Genomic DNA, 20,973 nt, shown 5'->3' with positions numbered 1-20,973 from the left:
ACCAAGGACTTTATGGTGAGACACTTCTTCCAATAATTGATTTTTGATATAAAGAGGTGGAATGCTCGATAATAGGTTTTGTCGTTTCTGTCTTGTGGTTATTTTTTTTATTTTTTTTGACAAAAATTCAGTATTTTTGGTTTGTCTTGTGGTTATTAACATAAATTTTGTTTTTGTATGGTTAAGAGACATATGGTTTAACTCTGACCAATTCAGGAGTGCATCAATGCTTTCTTGGAGAGTTTTTGACAAATAATTTATGGAATGGTGACTAGAATAAATAGTAGTGTCATCTGCAAACAATTCACAGTTATTACGTATGCAAAGTGGTAAATCATTGACATAAATGGAGAACAATAATGGGCCTAAAACAGATCCCTGTGGGACCCCATATTTCAAAGTACTTTCATTTGAATATGATGCATTAGTAAATGTAATTTGTTTTCTATTCAAAAGAAAAGATTTAAGAATATTAATGGTGTTGCATTGCATGCCATATATTGACAATTTCCTGATGAGAAGAGAATGATCAATAACATCGAACGCCTTTGCAAAATCCACAAACAGTGCTGCAGAAAATTTGTTGGAATTTATGTTGGTTAGCCATTGATCAATTAGATTTATAAGAGCTGTATGACATGAGTGCTTTTTGCGAAAACCAGATTGTTTTGGATGGAATAAATTGTTTTTATCAAAATGTGCTAGGGCATGTTTATATATATATATGTTTTTCCAAGAGAGAGAGAGAGAGAGAGAGAGAGAGAGAGAGAGAGAGAGAGAGAGAGAGAGAGAGAGAGAGAGAGAGAGAGAGAGAGAGAGAGAGAGAGAGAGAGAGAGAGAGAGAGAGAAAGAGAGAAAGAGAGAGAGAGAGTAATAATGTGTGTGTGAGCCTGTTTGTGTGTGTGATTGTGAGAAACAGACAGACAGACAGACAGACAGACATACAGACAGAACGACTAATACAGACACAGAGGTGTGTGGGAGGGGGAGGAGGTAGGAGGAGAGACACCAACAACCAAAAAAGGAGACCCCGTAATTTAACAAATGGTATCTGCAACCGCCTTGCTGACTACACAAGTGAAATAAAATCATCTGTTTCTCCCAGGAACCAATGTGTGGACCGGAGCGAGCGACACAGCTAGCGAAGGCCACTTTGTGTTCGCATCCAGCTCGAACGTCCTGCATTACTTCAACTGGGCCCCCGGGGAACCCAACAACCACAACAACGAGGACTGCATCGCCATCAATGTCCAGACGTTGAGCGGTCATTGGCACGACGAGATCTGTGGTGACCACCTTGCCGCCGTCTGCGAAGTTGTGTGAGTTATGAATGTTTTTTTCTCACACACACGCACTCACACACACACACACACACACACACACACATACACAAACGCACGCACGTACGACACACACACACACACACACACACACATACACAAACGTACGCACGCACGCACGCACGCACGCACGCACGCACGCACGCACACACATACACACACATACACACACGCGCACGCATACACACACACACACATACACACGCACACACACACGCATACACACACACTCACTCACACACACACACACACACACACATACACATACACAATCAATCAATCAATGAGTCTTATATCGCGCATATTCCGTGGGTACAGTTCTAGGCGCTCTGCAGTGATGCCGTGTGAGATGAAATTTTATACGGCCAGTAGATTGCAGCCATTTCGGCGCATACTTACCTTTCACGGCCTATTATTCCAACTCACACGGGTATAGGTAGACAATTATTAACTGTGCCTAAGCAATTTTGCCAGGAAAGACCCTTTTGTCAATCGTGGGATCTTTAACGTGCACACCCAATGTAGTGTACACGGGGGGAGGTTCGGACACCGAAGAGAGTCTGCACACAAAGTTGACTCTGTGAAATAAATTTCCGCCGAACCTGGGATCGAACTCACGCTGACAGCGGCCAACTGAATACAAATCCAGCGCGCTACCAACTGAGCTATATCCCCGCATACACACACACACACACACACACTCACACACCACATACACACACACGTACACACACACACACACATACACACACACACACACACACACTCACACACACACACACACACACACACACACACACACACACACTCAGTCGGCTTATTCTTCCGTTTGCTAAGATGTGTGAGTGGTGAATGTTTTAAATGGGCGTGCTGCTGAAAAGCCAGAAAACCAACATCAAACTCTAATAATAATTTAAATTTTAGTATCACCTCTGCCACTCACATATTAGGTGCAGAACTCAGAACTCATGTACCGGCTCGGCATTGGGGTGGGAGGAGGTGTCGGGGGTGAAGGCGAAGTGGGGGGAGGGGGGGGAGGCTGGTGTCGTTGTCTCACCACAACTACCCGTCCCGCAACACAAACGGGTGTATGCCCTAGTGTCCATGCATTGACTTACTCTTGAGGAGATATTCAGCCCCTTCAGTCACATCTTTTTGTAATTCTTCTTCAAAGCCGTGTCGACCTAAAGTCGAAAGAACAACCTGGAGAAAAAACACACAAAAACAACTGACACCTAAATAGTTTATGTATTTTTTGGTGGACAGAGGACCAGTAACTGGGGGACACACTACCAGCCCGTCACACCAGAACTACCCGTTCCGTGACACCAGACTATCCTGGGACAAACGGGTGGATGACCTGGTGTCCAGACTGACACTAGAGGAGATTCAGGAGCAGATGTCCAGAGGCGGTGCCGGACGACCAGCCCCCCACATCAACCGCCTGGGGATCCAGGACTACCAGTTCTGGACAGGCTGCAACCGTGGTGACGTGTCTGCTCCAGGGAACGCTACAGCCTTCCCCCAGGCCATTGGCATAGCGGCAGCTTTCGAGTGAGTGAATACATTGTCGTGTTTTGTAATGAGGGAGGTAGGAGTTAGAGTAGTGGGACAACTGGAGCGGCAGGGCATAGGCTTGAAATGCTACTGTCTCCCCTTAAGCAATTGGCATAAATATGTTTAGCTACTTTGGAGTAAGTGTAAAGTACCTGTTGTGCATTTTGTAAAGCCGTGGGGCTTTGCACAGTCTAGGAAACGCTTAAGTTGTCTCGCAGCCAATTGACAATGTTCGGAAATAACTCTCAAGGTTTATGGGTCGTCGAAGAGTTGGTCAACCTTGGAGATACTTGGGCAAACAAACCCACCTCACAATCACCAGCGAGCGGCGTGTCTCCACATGTGATCTGCGGGTAGGGGTCGGGTGTGGGGTCGGGTGTGGGGTCGAGGGACATCGCGAATGCAGAACACTTGGGCTTAGAACCAACCATGTTAACACAGGAAATCAACACGAACGGCCACTGACTTCTTTTCTCTCCTTATTTCTCTCATTTCAAAGTAGTTGCGGAATTCAATATTTGCTATAACTTTGTCCAAATAAATGTCTCTGTGTTTTTCAGTCCCGACCTTCGTTTCCGAGTAGCCGAGGCCACAGCGATAGAGGTGCGCGCCAAGCACACCGTGTTTCAGAAGCAAGGAATACTCGGCACTCACACCGGTCTGTCCTGCTTCTCTCCGGACCTCGACATCCTCAAACACCCCTTCTGGGGCAGGAACCAGGTCAGTCAATGTTGCAGTGTTCGAACGAGAAGGTCTGCCGACGGTTCTGGTTGACAACATAAATAGGCCCAGTGAAATTGAACACTTTATCTGTACATATTTATTATGATATATATGCGTGTGGAAGGAGTGTGAAGTTGTATGCATACACCATAACAAAATCCTGTGCTTTGCATTTGGTAAATAAACTGTTTGACTGACAATATTCTGAATTTCACCCGACCTCACCTCAGAGGTTTTGGATCCGCTTAGCCATATCGGTTGAAGAGATGTTCCGATTATACTGACTGCACTGTCACAACCTTCTCCACATGGCATGCTACAAGTTCCGACCAAAGTTAGCCCTGTTTCACTGTCCTGTCTTCATAAGTATCCAGCCAGTCTAACTCCAACAGGAAATGCACGCTGAGCGTCCCTTTCATGACGAGTTCTCACCACAACTAACCTGTTTCCAGTATCACCTTTTCATGATTTCGATACATGCTGACCCTAACAGGGGACGCACAGCCCTTGCCCCTACATGTAGACTTCTGACTCAAACCAAACCATTTTCAGTATCATCTTTTCCCCCCATTCTGACTTCAACAGGAAACGCACGGTGAGTGTCCCTATATGACAAGAATTTACGCCGACAAGTTCATCAAGGGACTTCAGGGAAACCATCCCCGTTATGCACGTGCCACTGCGGGCTGCAAACACTTCGCTGTGCACAGCGGGCCGGAGAATGCCCATGGTCACAACGGCCACGACAGACACTCCTTTAACTCTAAGGTCAGATTGTGTACATGGATACGCCGTATTGATGTTCAGGTTCCTTTGCTTTAATTTCCTTCAATATGGTTAATATGTCTCCAGTTTGTGTATATATACATACTTCTTATTGATGTTTATGTTCATCTGTCTTTAATTTCGTTCAAGATAATTAATATGTCTCTAGATTGTGTACATATGATTAAATACAAGTCGTATTGATGTTCAGGTTCCTTTTCTTTTATTTTGTTCAAGATGGTCAATATGTTAGTTAAAATAAGATTTTAATCGTATAATATAAGGTGGCGGCATATACTACGATACAGTCACTGGGGACCACATAACAAGCTAAGCTTATACTAAGTGTGGTTACTTATTTACATCTAAATAGAAACTGCTCTTGCATGTGCTGTCAACGGTTGGCCTAGTGGTAAGGCGTCCGCCCCGTGATTGGGAGGTCGTAAGTTCGAACCCCGGCCGGGTCATACCTAAGACTTTAAAATTGGCAATCTAGTGGCTGCTCCGTCTGGCGTCTGGCATTATGGGGTTAGTGCTAGGACTGGTTGGTCCGGTGTCAGAATAATGTGACTGGGTGATACATGAAGCCTGTGCGGCGACTTCTGTCTTGTGTGTGGGGCACGTTATATGTCAAAGCAGCCCTGATATGGCCCTTCGTGGTCCGCTGGGCGTTAAGCAAACAAACAAACAAAAAATACATTCACAGATATTTCGACCCAACGGTCTTTTAAGTGAACAGACAAACAAATATTCACACACAACTTATCTTGATAGAATCAGTTTACGCCCACTCGTCAGGAAGTCGACATATCTGTGAATGTAACATGTTTTGTCAATACCAAACGTTCCAACAACCTACCTTTCTTGTTTTTATATTTAGTCAAGTTTTGACTAAATATTTTAACATCGAGGGGGAATCGAAACGAGGGTCGTGGTGTATGTGCGTGTGTCTGTGTGTCTGTGTGTGTGTGTGTGTGTGTGTGTGTAGAGCGATTCAGACTAAACTACTGGACCGATCTTTATGAAATTTGACATGAGAGTTCCTGGGTATGAAATCCCCGAACGTTTTTTTCATTGTTTTGATAAATGTCTTTGATGACGTCATATCCGGCTTTTCGTGAAAGTTGAGGCGGCACTGTCACGCCCTCATTTTTCAACCAAATTGGTTGAAATTTTGGTCAAGTAATCTTCGACGAAGCCCGGACTTCGGTATTGCATTTCAGCTTGGTGGCTTAAAAATTAATTAATGACTTTGGTCATTAAAAATCAGAAAATTGTAAAAAAAAATAAAAATTTATAAAACGATCCAAATTTACGTTCATCTTATTTTCCATCATTTGCTGATTCCAAAAACATATAAATATGTTATATTCGGATTAAAAACAAGCTCTGAAAATTAAATATATAAAAATTATTATCAAAATCAAATTGTCCAAATCAATTTAAAAACACTTTCATCTTATTCCTTGTCGGTTCCTGATTCCAAAAACATATAGATATGATATGTTTGGATTAAAAACACGCTCAGAAAGTTAAAACAAAGAGAGGTACAGAAAAGCGTGCTATCCTTCTTAGCGCAACTACTACCCCGCTCTTCTTGTCAATTTCACTGCCTTTGCCATGAGCGGTGGACTGACGATGCTACGAGTATACGGTCTTGCTGAAAAATGGCATTGCGTTCAGTTTCATTCTGTGAGTTCGACAGCTACTTGACTAAATATTGTATTTTCGCCTTACGCGACTTGTTTTTATATTTAGTCAAGTTTTGACTAAATATTTTAACATCGAGGGGGAATCGAAACGAGGGTCGTGGTGTATGTGCGTGCGTGTGTGTGTGTGTGTGTGTGTGTGTGTGTGTGTGTGTGTGTGTGTGTGTGTGTGTAGAGCGATTCAGACTAAACTACTGGACCGATCTTTATGAAATTTGACATGAGAGTTCCTGGGTATGAAATCCCCGAACGTTTTTTTCATTGTTTTGATAAATGTCTTTGATGACGTCATATCCGGCTTTTCGTGAAAGTTGAGGCGGCACTGTCACGCCCTCATTTTTCAACCAAATTGGTTGAAATTTTGGTCAAGTAATCTTCGACGAAGCCCGGGGTTCGGTATTGCATTTCAGCGTGGTGGCTTAAAAATTAATTAATGACTTTGGTCATTAAAAATCTGAAAATTGTAAAAAAAAATAAAAATTTATAAAACGATCCAAATTTACGTTTATCTTATTCTCCATCATTTGCTGATTTCAAAAACATATAAATATGTTATATTCGGATTAAAAACAAGCTCTGAAAATTAAATATATAAAAATTATTATCAAAATTTTTTTTCGAAATCAATTTAAAAACACTTTCATCTTATTCCTTGTCGGTTCCTGATTCCAAAAATATATAGATATGATATGTTTGGATTAAAAACACGCTCAGAAAGTTAAAACGAAGAGAGGTACAGAAAAGCGTGCTATCCTTCTCAGCGCAACGAATACCCCGCTCTTCTTGTCAATTCCACGGGCACTGCCTTTGCCTCGGGCGGTGGAGTGACGATGCTACGAGTATACGGTCTTGCTGCGTTCAGTTTCATTCTGTGAGTTCGACAGCTACTTGACTAAATATTGTATTTTCGCCTTACGCGACTTGTTTATTCTGAAAATACGCCAGAGAGAATTGTTTTCCCACAAATTAGATGTTCACATCAGAAAGTTTTTATTACTGTCGATATATTATTACTTGACACAATTTAAAGAAGTTCTTCAGAACTTCTTCTCCACCACTGTGCGCGTAATGCAACGACATTTGAACGTTGAAATAAGAATAATGATAGGGTATTTACATGGTGCAAGTCCTAACATAGTTAGTTCTAAGCGCCTTACAAAAATAATCGTAAAAATAAACAAGTCGCGTAAGGCGAAAATGCAATATTTAGTCAAGTAGCTGTCGAACTCACAGAATGAAACTGAACGCAATGCCATTTTACTCGTAGCATCGTCAGGCCACCGCTCATGGCAAAGGCAGTGAAATTGACAAGAAGAGCGGGGTAGTAGTTGCGCTAAGAAGAATAGCACGCTTTTCTGTACCTCTCTTTGTTTTAACTTTCTGAGCGTGTTTTTAATCCAAACATATCATATCTATATGTTTTTGGAATCAGGAACCGACAAGGAATAAGATGAAAGTGTTTTTAAATTGATTTGGACAATTTAATTTTGATAATAATTTTTATATATTTAATTTTCAGAGCTTGTTTTTAATCCGAATATAACATATTTATATGTTTTTGGAATCAGCAAATGATGGAGAATAAGAAAAACGTAAATTTGGATCGTTTTATAAATTTTTATTTTTTTTTTACAATTTTCCGATTTTTAATGACCAAAGTCATTAATTAATTTTTAAGCCACCAAGCTGAAATGCAATACCGAACCCCGGGCTTCGTCGAAGATTACTTGACCAAAATTTGAACCAATTTGGTTGAAAAATGAGGGCGTGACAGTGCCGCCTCAATTTTCACGAAAAGCCGGATATGACGTCATCAAAGACATTTATCAAAAAAATGAAAAAACGTTCGGGGATTTCATACCCAGGAACTCTCATGTCAAATTTCATAAAGATCGGTCCAGTAGTTTAGTCTGAATCGCTCTACACACACACACACACAGACACACACACACACACACACACACACACACACACACGCACATACACCACGACCCTCGTTTCGATTCCCCCTCGATGTTAAAATATTTAGTCAAAACTTGACTAAATATAAAAACAAACAAATGCAAAGTCATGTACATGATTAAGCAGAGACAGGGCCCGTTAGTGTGTTGTAACGAACACTAAATGACGAGCGCTGTGGCGTGGTGGTAAGACGTCGGCCTCCTAATCGGGAGGTCGTGAGTTCGAATCCCGTCGCTGCCGCCTGGTGGGTTAAGAGTGGAGATTTTTTCCGATCTCCCTGGTCAACTTATGTGCAGACCTGCTAGTGACTTAACCCCCTTTGTGTGTACACGCAAGCACAAGACCAAGTGCGCACGGAAAAGATCCTGTAATCCATGTCGGAGTTCGGTGGGTTATGGAAACACGAAAATACCCAGCATGCCTACTCATCGAAAGCGGAGTGAAGCTGACTATGCTCTCAGAGTATAGTGTGGGGAACCCAAATGGGCAAACGAGCTCACACGTCACGAAATTTCTGGAACGCTGAAGAAGAAGAAGAAGAAGAAGAAGAAGAAGAAGAACACTAAATGAAATGTATGGAAAAGGGATGTTCTACCCCTAGTTGCATCCACCACCATCTTTCATCTACCAGTCAAAAATAGAGTATTTTGCAAAGTTCGATAATCTTCATATATACACGAAGTGTACACATCTTGTGTATTTTCCTGTGACATATATTTTCCAACTACAGGCCAGCATGGAAGACATGCGCATGACGTATCTTCCGGGCTACAGACAGTGTGTGGAGTCAGGGACTTACAGTTTCATGTCCAGCTACAACGCGTATGTACTTTTACAGTGTTGGTTTTCTTTGTTGCTGTTTCCGTAACAAACCTTTTTTAAGGGACTGTGTTGTTAGCCGAGTACCCAACCCCCAACCTGGAGGACCAGTGGCTTGCGCTTTGTCAGATCTCCTCCCTTCGACCAGTCCGGCATGGGTGGCCTTACCAGGAAAGAGAGAAAAAGGGGTTTTGAAGGGTGGGGACAAGGACGGGGGAGGGTAGGCTAAGTGATTTAAATTCCAGGTCAGCATTAGCAAATAATCACTATTGTGTTTCAAGTGTGTCGATTTGGTCTGCCAGTTTTGGCTCGATCAAGTCTTATACGGCTTGCCTTCGACTCACCAGTGTAAAGCTTGTCTCGTCATAATATCGAACCCTGCCGTCAGGCTGAGAACATGGTCGCCGTCATAGCAACCTTACAAGGGTTTCGATTACAACTAAAAAACCATCCCTGCGTATTCTACGGAGATGTCATAGTTCGTTTGTAACTTTGAGACTTTACACTGCCAGCGCAGGAGTTTACGCCAAAGGCGTTAGAAAATAACTCTGTGAGGTTTGTATGGGTTCTGAAAGAGTGAATGCCCTTGCTTTTTACTCGGACAAATACATAAGGGCCCAGGAGCCAATCCTTAGTGAAGGGTTCGTCGTTAACACGTGGAGAGGAGCACGTGTGATGTTATTTGTCAGAGAAAAGGCAAGGGTATTCACTCTTTCACAATCCATAGAAACCTGACGGAGCTATTTCCGAAAATCGTCTATTGGTGTAAATATCTGTGATTTGCAGATGTTTTTCTCTGTTTCGTACCTATTTCTTCAAGTCATACGCATATTTCTCAGCATCAACGGCGTACCAGTAGCAGCCAACAAATGGTTGTTGACAGACCTGCTTCGTAACGAGTGGAACTTCACGGGGTACGTTCTGGCGGACGCGGGCGCGATCGAGTCAATGGTCCACAGCTTTCACTTCACGAAGAATGCTGTGGACACTGTAGCTGCCTGCGTCAACGCTGGACTCAACATTGAGACTTCGGGCAACCTGGACAACCCCTACTTCATGTCTATGGGTCAGTATTTTACGAATTATTGCAGCTTTGTGATGGACAGCAAAAATAAGGATTGAGTACATGAGTTTTAAACATTACGCTGAACTCAGCGTTGAATTTTCGGGCAATCGGGACAACCCTTACTTCATTTCTATGGGTCATTTGTTTGTTTGTTCGTTTGCTTGTTTGCTTAACGCCCAGCCGACCACGAAGGGCCATATCAGGGCGGTGCTGCTTTGACATATAACGTGCGCCACACACAAGACCGAAGTCGCAGCACAGGCTTCATGTCTCACCCAGTCACATTATTCTGACACCGGACCAACCAGTCCTAGCACTAACCCCATAATGCCAGACGCCAGGCGGAGCAGCCACTAGATTGCCAATTTTAAAGTCTTAGGTATGACCCGGCCGGGGTTCGAACCCACGACCTCCCGATCACGGGGCGGACGCCTTACCACTAGGCCAACCGTGCCGGTCGGTCATTTGTTTCCCCCCTCCCACATTGCTTTCAGGTTGGAATACACAGCAATAAATAGATTTTGAGTACATGAGACTTATTCGTTACGCTGGACTCACCGTTAACCTGTCGGGTAATCTGGGCAACCCTTAGCTCATGTCTATAGTTTGGCTTTCTTATGCTTTCATGTTTGAAATACAAATCACAATTAAGGCTTTTAATGATGTGGTTATTTGTAGGGAAAGGGTCCCTAACATGGACCACTTTTTATATTTAGTCAAGTTTTGACTAAATATTTTAACATCGAGGGGGAATCGAAACGAGGGTCGTGGTGTATGTGCGTATGTGTGTGCGTGCGTGTGTGTGTGTGTGTGTGTAGAGCGATTCAGACTAAACTACTGGACCGATCTTTATGAAATTTGACATGAGAGTTCCTGGGTATGAAATCCCCGAACGTTTTTTTCATTGTTTTGATAAATGTCTTTGATGACGTCATATCCGGCTTTTCGTGAAAGTTGAGGCGGCACTGTCACGCCCTCATTTTTCAACCAAATTGGTTCAAATTTTGGTCAAGTAATCTTCGACGAAGCCCGGGGTTCGGTATTGCATTTCAGCGTGGTGGCTTAAAAATTAATTAATGACTTTGGTCATTAAAAATCTGAAAATTGTAAAAAAAAATAAAAATTTATAAAACGATCCAAATTTACGTTTATCTTATTCTCCATCATTTGCTGATTCCAAAAACATATAAATATGTTATATTCGGATTAAAAACAAGCTCTGAAAATTAAATATATAAAAATTATTATCAAAATTAAATTGTCCAAATCAATTTAAAAACACTTTCATCTTATTCCTTGTCGGTTCCTGATTCCAAAAACATATAGATATGATATGTTTGGATTAAAAACACGCTCAGAAAGTTAAAACAAAGAGAGGTACAGAAAAGCGTGCTATCCTTCTTAGCGCAACTACTACCCCGCTCTTCTTGTCAATTTCACTGCCTTTGCCATGAGCGGTGGCCTGACGATGCTACGAGTAAAATGGCATTGCGTTTCATTCTGTGAGTTCGACAGCTACTTGACTAAATATTGTATTTTCGCCTTACGCGACTTGTTGTTTAATGCTGATAACTAGCTTGTTTCATGAAGTTTCAATTTTTTCCATGGTGGCTACTTTCTGTTCAATTCACCGTTGGGCCCTAGTAGAGCAAACCGGTTTTAATTCATTGGCGTTGAGACATTCATGAAAATGCAAATATAGAACAAAATGACAACTGGTTTATATGAGGATCCTATACTTACTTACTTACTTACTTACTTACATATGCCCACGTATTGACCATTGTTTCATGAAGGTAAATTTACAGAAGTTATGAACAGAAAATCTGCGGAAACAGGGTTTGAATACAGACGGATTCTTACATCTTACATCGGAGGTCTTCATTTAAAAAAAATTAATTACTGTACTGTACTTGTCTTTGTGAGGTACATGCCAATCACTATGTGCTTCGTTGTTTCAGTGGAAGCCATCCACCAGGGCAAACTGACGGAGAAGCTGGTCCGTGAGAGAGTCAAGCCTTTGTTCTACACCAGGATGAGACTGGGCGAGTTTGACCCGCCTCACATGAACCCGTACATGTAAGCACAGAATGAGTCTGTCATGTAAAAATGTATAAACACCAGCTGTCTTCTGGAACTCATTCATGACTTTAAAGAACTGTCAGGGATATTATGCATTTGCGTAGATAAGGGGAATGAAAACGAGTATCAAGGGAAACAAAAGAGACAACGAAGGAACGATTAAGAAATTAACCGATTTCTTTGCTGCTGCTCAAAAGGAACCAAAACGGAATCTTAAAAACCTTTTTATCGCATCTTGTAATGAAGAGTCTTATCCTAAATATTTCTTCGTGTAGACTGATATTAGTAGTATAACTTTTGCATTCTATAATTTTGCCCGTAAATACTAGAAAAGTGTGTGTGTGTGTGTGTGTGTGTGTGTGTGTGTGTGTGTGTGTGTGTGTGTGTGTGTGTGTGTGTATGTGTGTTTGTGTTGTGTCTGTGTGTCTGTGTGTGTCTGTGTGTTGCAGGCAGCTGGACCTGTCAGTCGTAGAGAGCCCCTCCCACCAGAAACTGGCCGTGGAGACAGCCATGAAATCCTTCGTCCTGCTCAAAAACAACGGCATTCTGCCACTGAAAAGCAAACACTACAACAACGTGGCTGTGAGTATGCTTAGATGAGAACACCATCAAAGCATAGACACCAACCACAAATGTTCGCTTTATTATGAAGTATTAGAACTGTGATGTATTATTTCGTATTGTTTTGTTTTGTATTGTATTGTATTGTATTGTATTGTATTGTATTGTATTGTATTGTATTGTATTGTATTGTATTGCATTGCATTGTATTGCATTACATTGCATTGGTATTGTATTGTATTGTATTGTATTGTATTGTAGTGTAATGTATTGTATTGTATTGTATTGTATTGTATTGTATTGTATTGTATTGTATTGTATTGCATTGCATTGTATTGCATTACATTGCATTGGTATTGTATTGTATTGTATTGTATTTTAGTGTATCGTATGTTCTTTTGTTTATATTGCATTGCATTGTACAAGATTTAAAAAAACGAAACGATTTAGCGCCAGACCTTCATAACACTTAGCACTGTCGGTTTTAGTCATGATGTAGAGCTCACTGTTTTTCGTGTCGGGACTACATCCGGTGTCGCTGACAACTCTAAATCTAGCTCTGTGGCCTTCTACTATGATAAGGATGTGTGCCCTGGAGACGGATGTTCGGCTTTAAAGGTATCCGCATCTGAATGATAATCATTCAAAGCAATGACTCAGTTCTTTCGCACAATCACAAGTAACGGTTATATCTGCGTGTGCTTCTTGCATAGCTGGTGGGGCCGTTCAGCGACGAAACAGACAACCTGTACGGCGACTATGCTGCCAGAACACACAAGTCGTACAAGAGCAACATGATGGACGCTGTCAGCTTCTTCTCATCGCACGTGCATCACGGAGACGGGTGTAACGACGTGGCGTGTGCTCACTACACCAGTCAGCAGGTCATCTCTCAGCTCACCAACGTCGACCTCATCTTTGTGGCTCTAGGCACAGGTACTTGTACTTGTATTGTGCTTGCATATTTTGTTGTGCAGTGTTAGCACCTCCTTCCCTACCCCCCGCGGGTTAGGGGGAGTCCCATATTGGTTGGGACGAGAAAGAATTTACCCGATGCTACCCAGCATGTCATAAGAGGCGACTAACGGTTCTGTTTCTCCTTTTACCCTTGTTAAGTGTTTCTTGTATAGAATATTGTCAATGTTTGTAAAGATTTTAGTCAAGCAGTATGTAAGAAATGTTTAGTCCTTTGTACTGGAAACTTGCATTCTCCCAGTAAGGTCATATATTGTACTACGTTGCAAGCCCCTGGAGCAATTTTTTGATTAGTGCTTTTGTGAACAAGAAACAATTAACAAGTGGCTCTATCCCATCTCCCCCTTTCCCCTATCCCATCTCCCCCCTTTCCACGTCGCGATATAACCCGTCGTGGTTGAAAACGACGTTAAACACCAAATAAAGAAAGAAAGACCTCCTTCCCCTCCCCCTTTTTGAGATACCCAGCCTTCAAGGTTTAGACGCTCTTCTGATTTTTTTTCTTCTAGGGGATGAAAGTCCTTTGTTTATTACATTTCTTGTCATTTCCCCGCCTTTTTACATTTTGTCAAGTATTGATTACACCAGCTTAGGCAACAAAAAAAAATTGTCTGTTTAGGGTAACATGACCAAAAAAAGTAGGGTCGGTAGGTAGGTATTTTTTTTTTTTTTTTGTGTGTGTGTGTGTGTAAATGCTATGTTGGCTGAACATTCACTTCTTATATTTGATGAATACATGTTTCAAAACTAACGTATAAATAAAACAGAGAGAAAGGGAGAGAAAGAAACGCCAAATGTCTTTTTTTAGCATTTTTACTTCTTTTTTTTCTTTTTTCTTTTTTAAATCAAAAAAAAGTTTTTGGGTCGGCGCCAAATCGATAGGGTCGGTCGGGTTACCCTAAACAGACAATTTTTTTTTTGGCCTTATCCAATAACCTGCTTTTTGTCTCTGTAGCTGAAGTAAGTGTATACGCGCGCGTATTTCCTTAGCAACGCAGCGTATTTCCCTAGAAACAAAGCGTCGTTCCCTGATATTTTCAACGTTTCGTGCAAAAACGAGTTTGAAACGCGACTCTTTGCCTTCGTAATACTTGTACTTATAAATTAGAAATACCTTCATTATTTTCTGAATAGTAAATTGCCATGTAAACATTTATTATGGTCACGAGCTCAACAAAGACAACAATTTCAAAATATCAGTTATTTAGAATTTACTAAATAAAACTCATGAATAATATGTCTTTGATAAAAACTCAAAACAGTCAAAGGGGAAACTTTGGCGGTTAATATCCAATCTTATCCCATGTAAAATTCCTTCGAAAGCGGCGTATGGCTGCCTAAGTGGTGGGGTAAACACGGTCATACACGTAAAAATCCACTCGTGCAAAAACACGAGTGTACGTGGGAGTTTCAGCCCATGTACAAAGAAGAAGAAGGAGAAGAAAATCCCATGTAAAAGCAGGATCAGATCTAAGATAGTTAGTCGAACTGTTTACACGTGTGCCTTTAACCCGTCTGTGATTCTTCTTCTTCTGCGTTCGATGTTAACCCGTCTGTGATTCTTCTTCTTCTGCGTTCGATGTTAACCCGTCTGTGATTCTTCTTCTTCTGCGTTCGATGTTAACCCGTCTGTGATTTTTCTTCTTTTGCGTTCGATGTTAACCCGTCTGTGATTCTTCTTCTTCTGCGTTCGATGTTAACCCGTCTGTGATTCTTCTTCTTCTTCTTCTGCGTTCGATGTTAACCCGTCTGTGATTCTTCTTCTTCTGCGTTCGATGTTAACCCGTCTGTGATTCTTCTTCTTCTGCGTTCGATGTTAACCCGTCTGTGATTCTTCTTCTTCTGCGTTCGATGTTAACCCGTCTGTGATTCTTCTTCTTCTGCGTTCGATGTTAACCCGTCTGTGATAATCTGTGCGTCTGTAGGTCAGGCCGGAGAGAGGGAGGGACACGACAAGAACGACTACAACCTGCCCGGCAACCAGAAGAAGCTGCTGCAGGACGTGCTTGACCATGGTCAGTTGGTCACTTAATTTATAAAACACCGTCCATATGTCACTGCACGTATCTTGTTTCCAGGCAGTGAGCTCACAGTTGTAGACTTACGTCAGCGAATTAGACGAACAGCTCATTAACACAGAATGACCTTGACCTCGTTTAGTTGGTCAGTTTATAAAACACCGTCCAAATTTTCCTGCACTTACCTTGATTCTTAGTAGTGACCTCACAGTTGTAGACTTATGTCAGCGAATTAGACGAACAGCTAATTAACACAGGATATCCTTGGTCAATTGTAAGACACAGTCCGCATTTCACCGCATGTTCTTTGTTTCTGAGCACTAACATCGCCTATGTCAACTTAGCCCAAAATCAGTACTCTGAAGTAATGTTAGCGATTGGAATTAACTCGAGCTCAGATCTATCCACAACAACTTAATGTTCATTTCGGTTACTGGTACATCCTCTGATGTACTGTGTGCAGCTCACAACACTCCAGTGATCGTGGTCCTGTTCACGGGGTCAGCGCTAGATATCTCTTTCGCGGACGCTGACCACCGAGTGTCGGCCATCTTGGAGTGCTTCCTGCCGGCCCAGGCCACGGGTGTTGCGTTACGTCACGCGCTGCTCAATGACGTAGCGGGGGCTGTACCGGCCGGCAGGCTGCCCTTCACCTGGTACAAGACTGAACAAGATGTAAGTATGCTAGTGATTTTACATACTTCTATTTTGCAAGTCATTTCCTGAAGTGCATGGCCATTTTATAATCAGAAGAGTGTACTGCTGTCACCTTGGCTGGAGCCTGCCTCAATCAATAAATCAACGGCCATCCTCAGGACTTAAGAGCGTCTCAGGAGCTCATTAAGACCAGGATTTATGTTTGAGGTTTTGGAATCGTAGATAGCTATCTGCGAAGGACCTAGACTTCTCCCCAGAGACAGGTTGGAAGATTAACATTTCCTAACATCTTTATCCTTTTACACACAGTTCAGTTTCAGTTTTACTCGGCAGCCCCACGCCCTTCGCCTTCTTCTTTTTGTCGATCGCCTTTAGTGCCCAAGCCCTGAAACTCAAAGTTTGATAATCCATAAGCTTTGATTTCTAACTGTTTCATTTTTACCAGCTGGGTGACGTCAACGACTACTCGATGGCGGGCAAGACGTACCGCTACCTGAACAAGGAGCAGCTGTATCCGTTCGGTTACGGTCTGTCCTACACCAGCTTCCACTACTCGCAGCTGTCCGCCCCGACCACTGTGCAGGCCGGCAAGGACCTCAAGGGATCCGTGCACGTGCAAAACACCGGCAGCTTGGATGCCGATGAGGTCAGTTTTGTTTAAATTTTTTTTAATTTTTTTAAAAACTAAACTGTACCTTTAGCGTTAGAATAATTGAAGAAAAGAAACACAATTCTATCTGGGACATTAGGTATTGTTTTTATTTCAATCACTGGACATAACATGCCGTGTTGATGCGTGGCTAAAAGTGTATCAGCAGGAGTGTTCGTTAAGGCATATTTTATTTCCTGAAGGCACCAGATCTCGATGGGGCGATGTAAAGAACGCAAGGCAATGCGAACGTGCCCTGTTATCTGAATTCAAACTGAAAAGTGCACCTTCGGATCGTAAAGGACCTAGGACATAAGTATGAGCTACCATACGATCTTGTCTTTGTTTTCACACCCACACATATTCAGTATAAAAATCAGCTCCAGAAAATACCTACCACATGTGGATGTACATGTGTTGTCCACTGTCTTGCAGGCGGTGCAGGTGTACATGAGCTGGGAGGAGCAGGGCGTGCCGGCCCCCAAGGTCCAGCTGGCCTGGTTTGACCGACTGACAATCCCCAAGGGAGGCAGCAAGACCGTCACCTTTACTGTGGAGGCCAAGACCATGGCGCTCTGGGTCAACAACGGGTGGAAAATATCATCGGGTAAAGAGACTGCATTGGTTGAGGATTCGTACATCTGATTGGATAAGTCTATTGGATAAGTCTATTGGATAAGTCTATTGGATAAGTCTATTGGATAAGTCTATTGGATAAGTCTATTGGATAAGTCTATTGGATAAGTCTATTGGATAAGTCTCTCTGTGACACATTTTTATTCTTTCTGTTTAATAGATTTATGTAACGGTATATAGTTTAAACATCTTTCTTTCTTTATTTGGTGTTTAACGTCGTTTTCAACCATTCAAGGTTATATCGCGACGGAGTTTAAACATGATTTTATTTAGATAACATAGGATGGCATATAATACAACAAAAAAATAAGAGGTAAACTAACGGTATATTTTCTTCCAATAAAAAAATATTACAGCACATGAACATGGACCTATTATTTGTCTCGTGTCTATTCGTGTAGACCCCAAGACTGGGTCTCAAAACTGGACTTTTTTAAAATTGTTCTCAGAGTCATTAGCATCGCCGTTTTGTTTATGATTGTGTAAGCACTCTAGTTCTAAAGGCGGTCTGTAACTGAGCCAGAAGTCGACTTCGTGAAGACTTCGCGAAGTCATATTACCAAGAACTTAATGCTAAAGCTTGGTGCGGCCAGCCTCGCGGAGTATACTTCGATTATTCAACTTCTGTCAGTTCATTTGAGTCTTTACCCAGGCAACATTCTCTTGCAGACAAAAAGTTGTGTTATTTTTCATTAAATTCTGTTGTTTGTTTTGTATCATCTTTTCACTGAGAAAGGAAACAACATTCAATCGGTCCCGAATAGCCAAATAGGTTGTCGGAACATGTTAAACCAACCAACTTGTGCTGTGCTTTCTTGTATGATATCACATTGTACTGTCGTGGCTTGTATATTGACACATTTTGATACATGTTGTTAATGCTCATGTAATAAGTTGATCTTAATAGTGTATTTATGTTCGATTATGCTTTTTGATCGTGTGTTTGTGTTATTAAAAAATGTGATTTGTGCCAAAAGAAATATTTCCATGTTTATGTCAAATGAAAATGGACATTAAAGTTTTCTTATCTTATCTTATCTTATCTTTCTGACGGAAAGAAAAGAAGTTTCAAACTCTTACTTTTCTCTTTTGTTGTGCAGGTCACATGAAGATCTATGTAGGCGGCCAACAGCCCAACCAGAAGCGGACAGTAGGCTCCAACGTGTTGAGTCACGACTTCACTGTGCAAGGTGAGATAACGTTTGACTGCACGCTTCACTCTCTGTGGAACAATGACGTTATTTTTTACACACATGCATACATGCACGCACTTACTTACGCACGCACGCGGTTACGCACGGTCACACTCACACTCACGCACGTCAACAATAAGCAAGCAAGCAAGGAAGCAAGCAATCAAGCAAGCACAATTTAACCTGGAAATGTACCCAATAACAACAGCATACACATGAGAGACAACAACAAAAGCAGGTGAAAAGAAACGTTATCCTTATAGGTGCCAGCATCAAAGACGTTCGGTCACTTCTTTTTGTTTTACCCATAGAACAAACAACTTGCAGCAAAATCGCCTAAAGAGTAACCCATGTCGATGAAACTGTGAGACAATGAACGTTTTTCCATGTGTTTCTGTTTGCAATCTGACCATTGATACTTTATTTAACTGCCTACTTTCATTTCCAGGAACACACACCCCGGCTACTCTCATTGGATAAATCAATTGCCGGCAAAAGACCTTCTCGGCGGGTACTGTCACACAGTATGGAATGTTTTTTGCGGAGTTTGTTACGTTGTGTTAAGATGCTGTATTTGGTCTGACTCTGTTGCTTTGTGGTAATTGCAAAAGAAATGATTGCGCGTTAAAAGGACCAGGTTTCGTGAGGATATTACTGGAAATAAATCGAAAAAAACACATTTGTGCATCCTGTTAGAATAGAAGTGTGTGTGTGTGTGTGTGTGTGTGTGTGTGTGTGTGTGTGTGTCTGTGTGTGTGTGTGTGAGTGTGTGTGTGTTTTTGTGTGTGTGTTTGTGTGTGTGTGTGTGTTCGTGCATGCTTGCGTGCGTTTGTGAGCGGCGGTGTGTGTATGTGAGTTCTCCTCAACGCACATCCACACATATGCACCATAACAGAAATTCTGACGAATCAAGAACACGCGAAAGCTTCCACGAATACGTGGCTTCTGTCTTTGAATTGCGAAACTTCTGTTTTCTTTCAATGTCTACTAGACCAAGGCACAAATATAAGATGGAGCGGCAAAAGGCGTGTCACTTCCAAACAGGTAATGTATTTGTGGGATCAAGTAGATAGACTGCGGTAGGATTTTGTTTTCGCTTCTATTTTCTTTTTGAATTGCCATGCGGTCACCTCCTTGCTGTTCCCTGATTTGTTTTCTTAACGAAATGATAGGAATCAAGAGAAGGTGCTCCATGACTGACTCTTTCCATTGTTTTATACTTATGCGTGTTTAGGTGGTATCAGCCATCTGCACTAGCTTATTGCAGAATGACGGAGGTCTTTTATGTGCCACTTGTGTGACACGGGGATGGGAGATGGATACCGTCTCTGGGTCTGCACATAAAGTTGACCCGTGTCCATCCCGGCCCGGATTCGAACCAGCGACCTTACGATCATAAGTCCAGTGCTGTACCAACTGAGCTACCGGGGCCACGGGCGCGTGATGTTAGAGATCTCAACTTTTTTTATTTGTTAAATTTTTTTATTAAGGGGCTTCTTGTCCGTCAGGTCTTAATTGCCTATATTGGACATGAATTGGTTTATACGATTCGAGTTTTTACGCCCTCACGGCTTTTGATGTATGCGTGTTTAGGTGGTATCAGCCATCTGCACTTATGGTAGAATGACCAAGATCTTTAACGTGCCATTGTGGTGACACGGGGGTGGGAGATGGATACCGTCTCTGGGTCTGCACATAAAGTTGACCCGTGTCCATCCCGGCCCGGATTCGAACCTGCGACCTTACGATCATAAGTCCAGTGCTCTACCACCTGAGCTACCGGGGCCACGGGAGCGTAATGTTAGAGATCTCTACTTGCATAGGGCCAGTTAAATGAAGGTGGTGCCCATCCCCCCTCCCTTGCTGCCTTCGCCTTCCCCGGCCCTGGATATGGTAGGATAGGATACCTATTTCCAGCTGGGTGGACTGGAGAGCGCTCGGAACTCTCGGGTATTTGTATTCGCATCGGGTTGGGGTCGATCCTCGACCGCCAGCGTAAGAGGCAAGTGCTCTAAACTCTGTTTCACTCCGGCTCTGAGCTTGCACCGACTTGTAATACTTTGTCTTCAAATACAACATAACGTTTCCCACCCATCACAAGAGATGGGTGCTTCTAATAACAAAAAGGATGAACACTTTTAATGACTGAAATGTCTGCCTGCAAATGAACAAAGAAATTTGTATTGCACTTTAAAGAGAGATATGTAAATCAATGTCAATGTCAAGATTATGACAAATTAAAACGCTATCAGCTTAGACGA

The 20,973-nt window shown here is 42.2% G+C and overlaps 1 protein-coding gene across 1 annotated transcript in view; it reads left to right on the top strand.

Annotated features, from left to right (window-relative positions):
- LOC138963019 (uncharacterized) overlaps positions 1-19,391 on the top strand; it is a 25,180-nt gene extending 5,789 nt beyond the window's left edge. Inside the window, exons 4-18 of the mRNA XM_070334992.1 lie at positions 1,106-1,319; positions 2,607-2,894; positions 3,458-3,617; positions 4,206-4,388; positions 8,787-8,878; positions 9,715-9,941; positions 11,903-12,020; positions 12,473-12,605; positions 13,298-13,520; positions 15,485-15,574; positions 16,041-16,252; positions 16,680-16,880; positions 17,319-17,490; positions 18,620-18,709; positions 19,161-19,391. Of these exons, the coding sequence (XP_070191093.1) occupies positions 1,106-1,319; positions 2,607-2,894; positions 3,458-3,617; positions 4,206-4,388; positions 8,787-8,878; positions 9,715-9,941; positions 11,903-12,020; positions 12,473-12,605; positions 13,298-13,520; positions 15,485-15,574; positions 16,041-16,252; positions 16,680-16,880; positions 17,319-17,490; positions 18,620-18,709; positions 19,161-19,192 (2,435 nt within the window). The 3' untranslated portion in view covers positions 19,193-19,391. The remainder of the gene's footprint in view (positions 1-1,105; positions 1,320-2,606; positions 2,895-3,457; positions 3,618-4,205; positions 4,389-8,786; positions 8,879-9,714; positions 9,942-11,902; positions 12,021-12,472; positions 12,606-13,297; positions 13,521-15,484; positions 15,575-16,040; positions 16,253-16,679; positions 16,881-17,318; positions 17,491-18,619; positions 18,710-19,160) is intronic.
- The last annotated feature ends 1,582 nt before the right edge of the window (positions 19,392-20,973 follow it).

This window comes from Littorina saxatilis, linkage group LG3 (genome assembly GCF_037325665.1).
Source record: "Littorina saxatilis isolate snail1 linkage group LG3, US_GU_Lsax_2.0, whole genome shotgun sequence".
Lineage (NCBI taxonomy): Eukaryota > Metazoa > Mollusca > Gastropoda > Littorinimorpha > Littorinidae > Littorina > Littorina saxatilis.
Note: the sequence above shows the minus strand (reverse complement) of the source record. Positions and strands in the feature narration are given on the sequence as shown.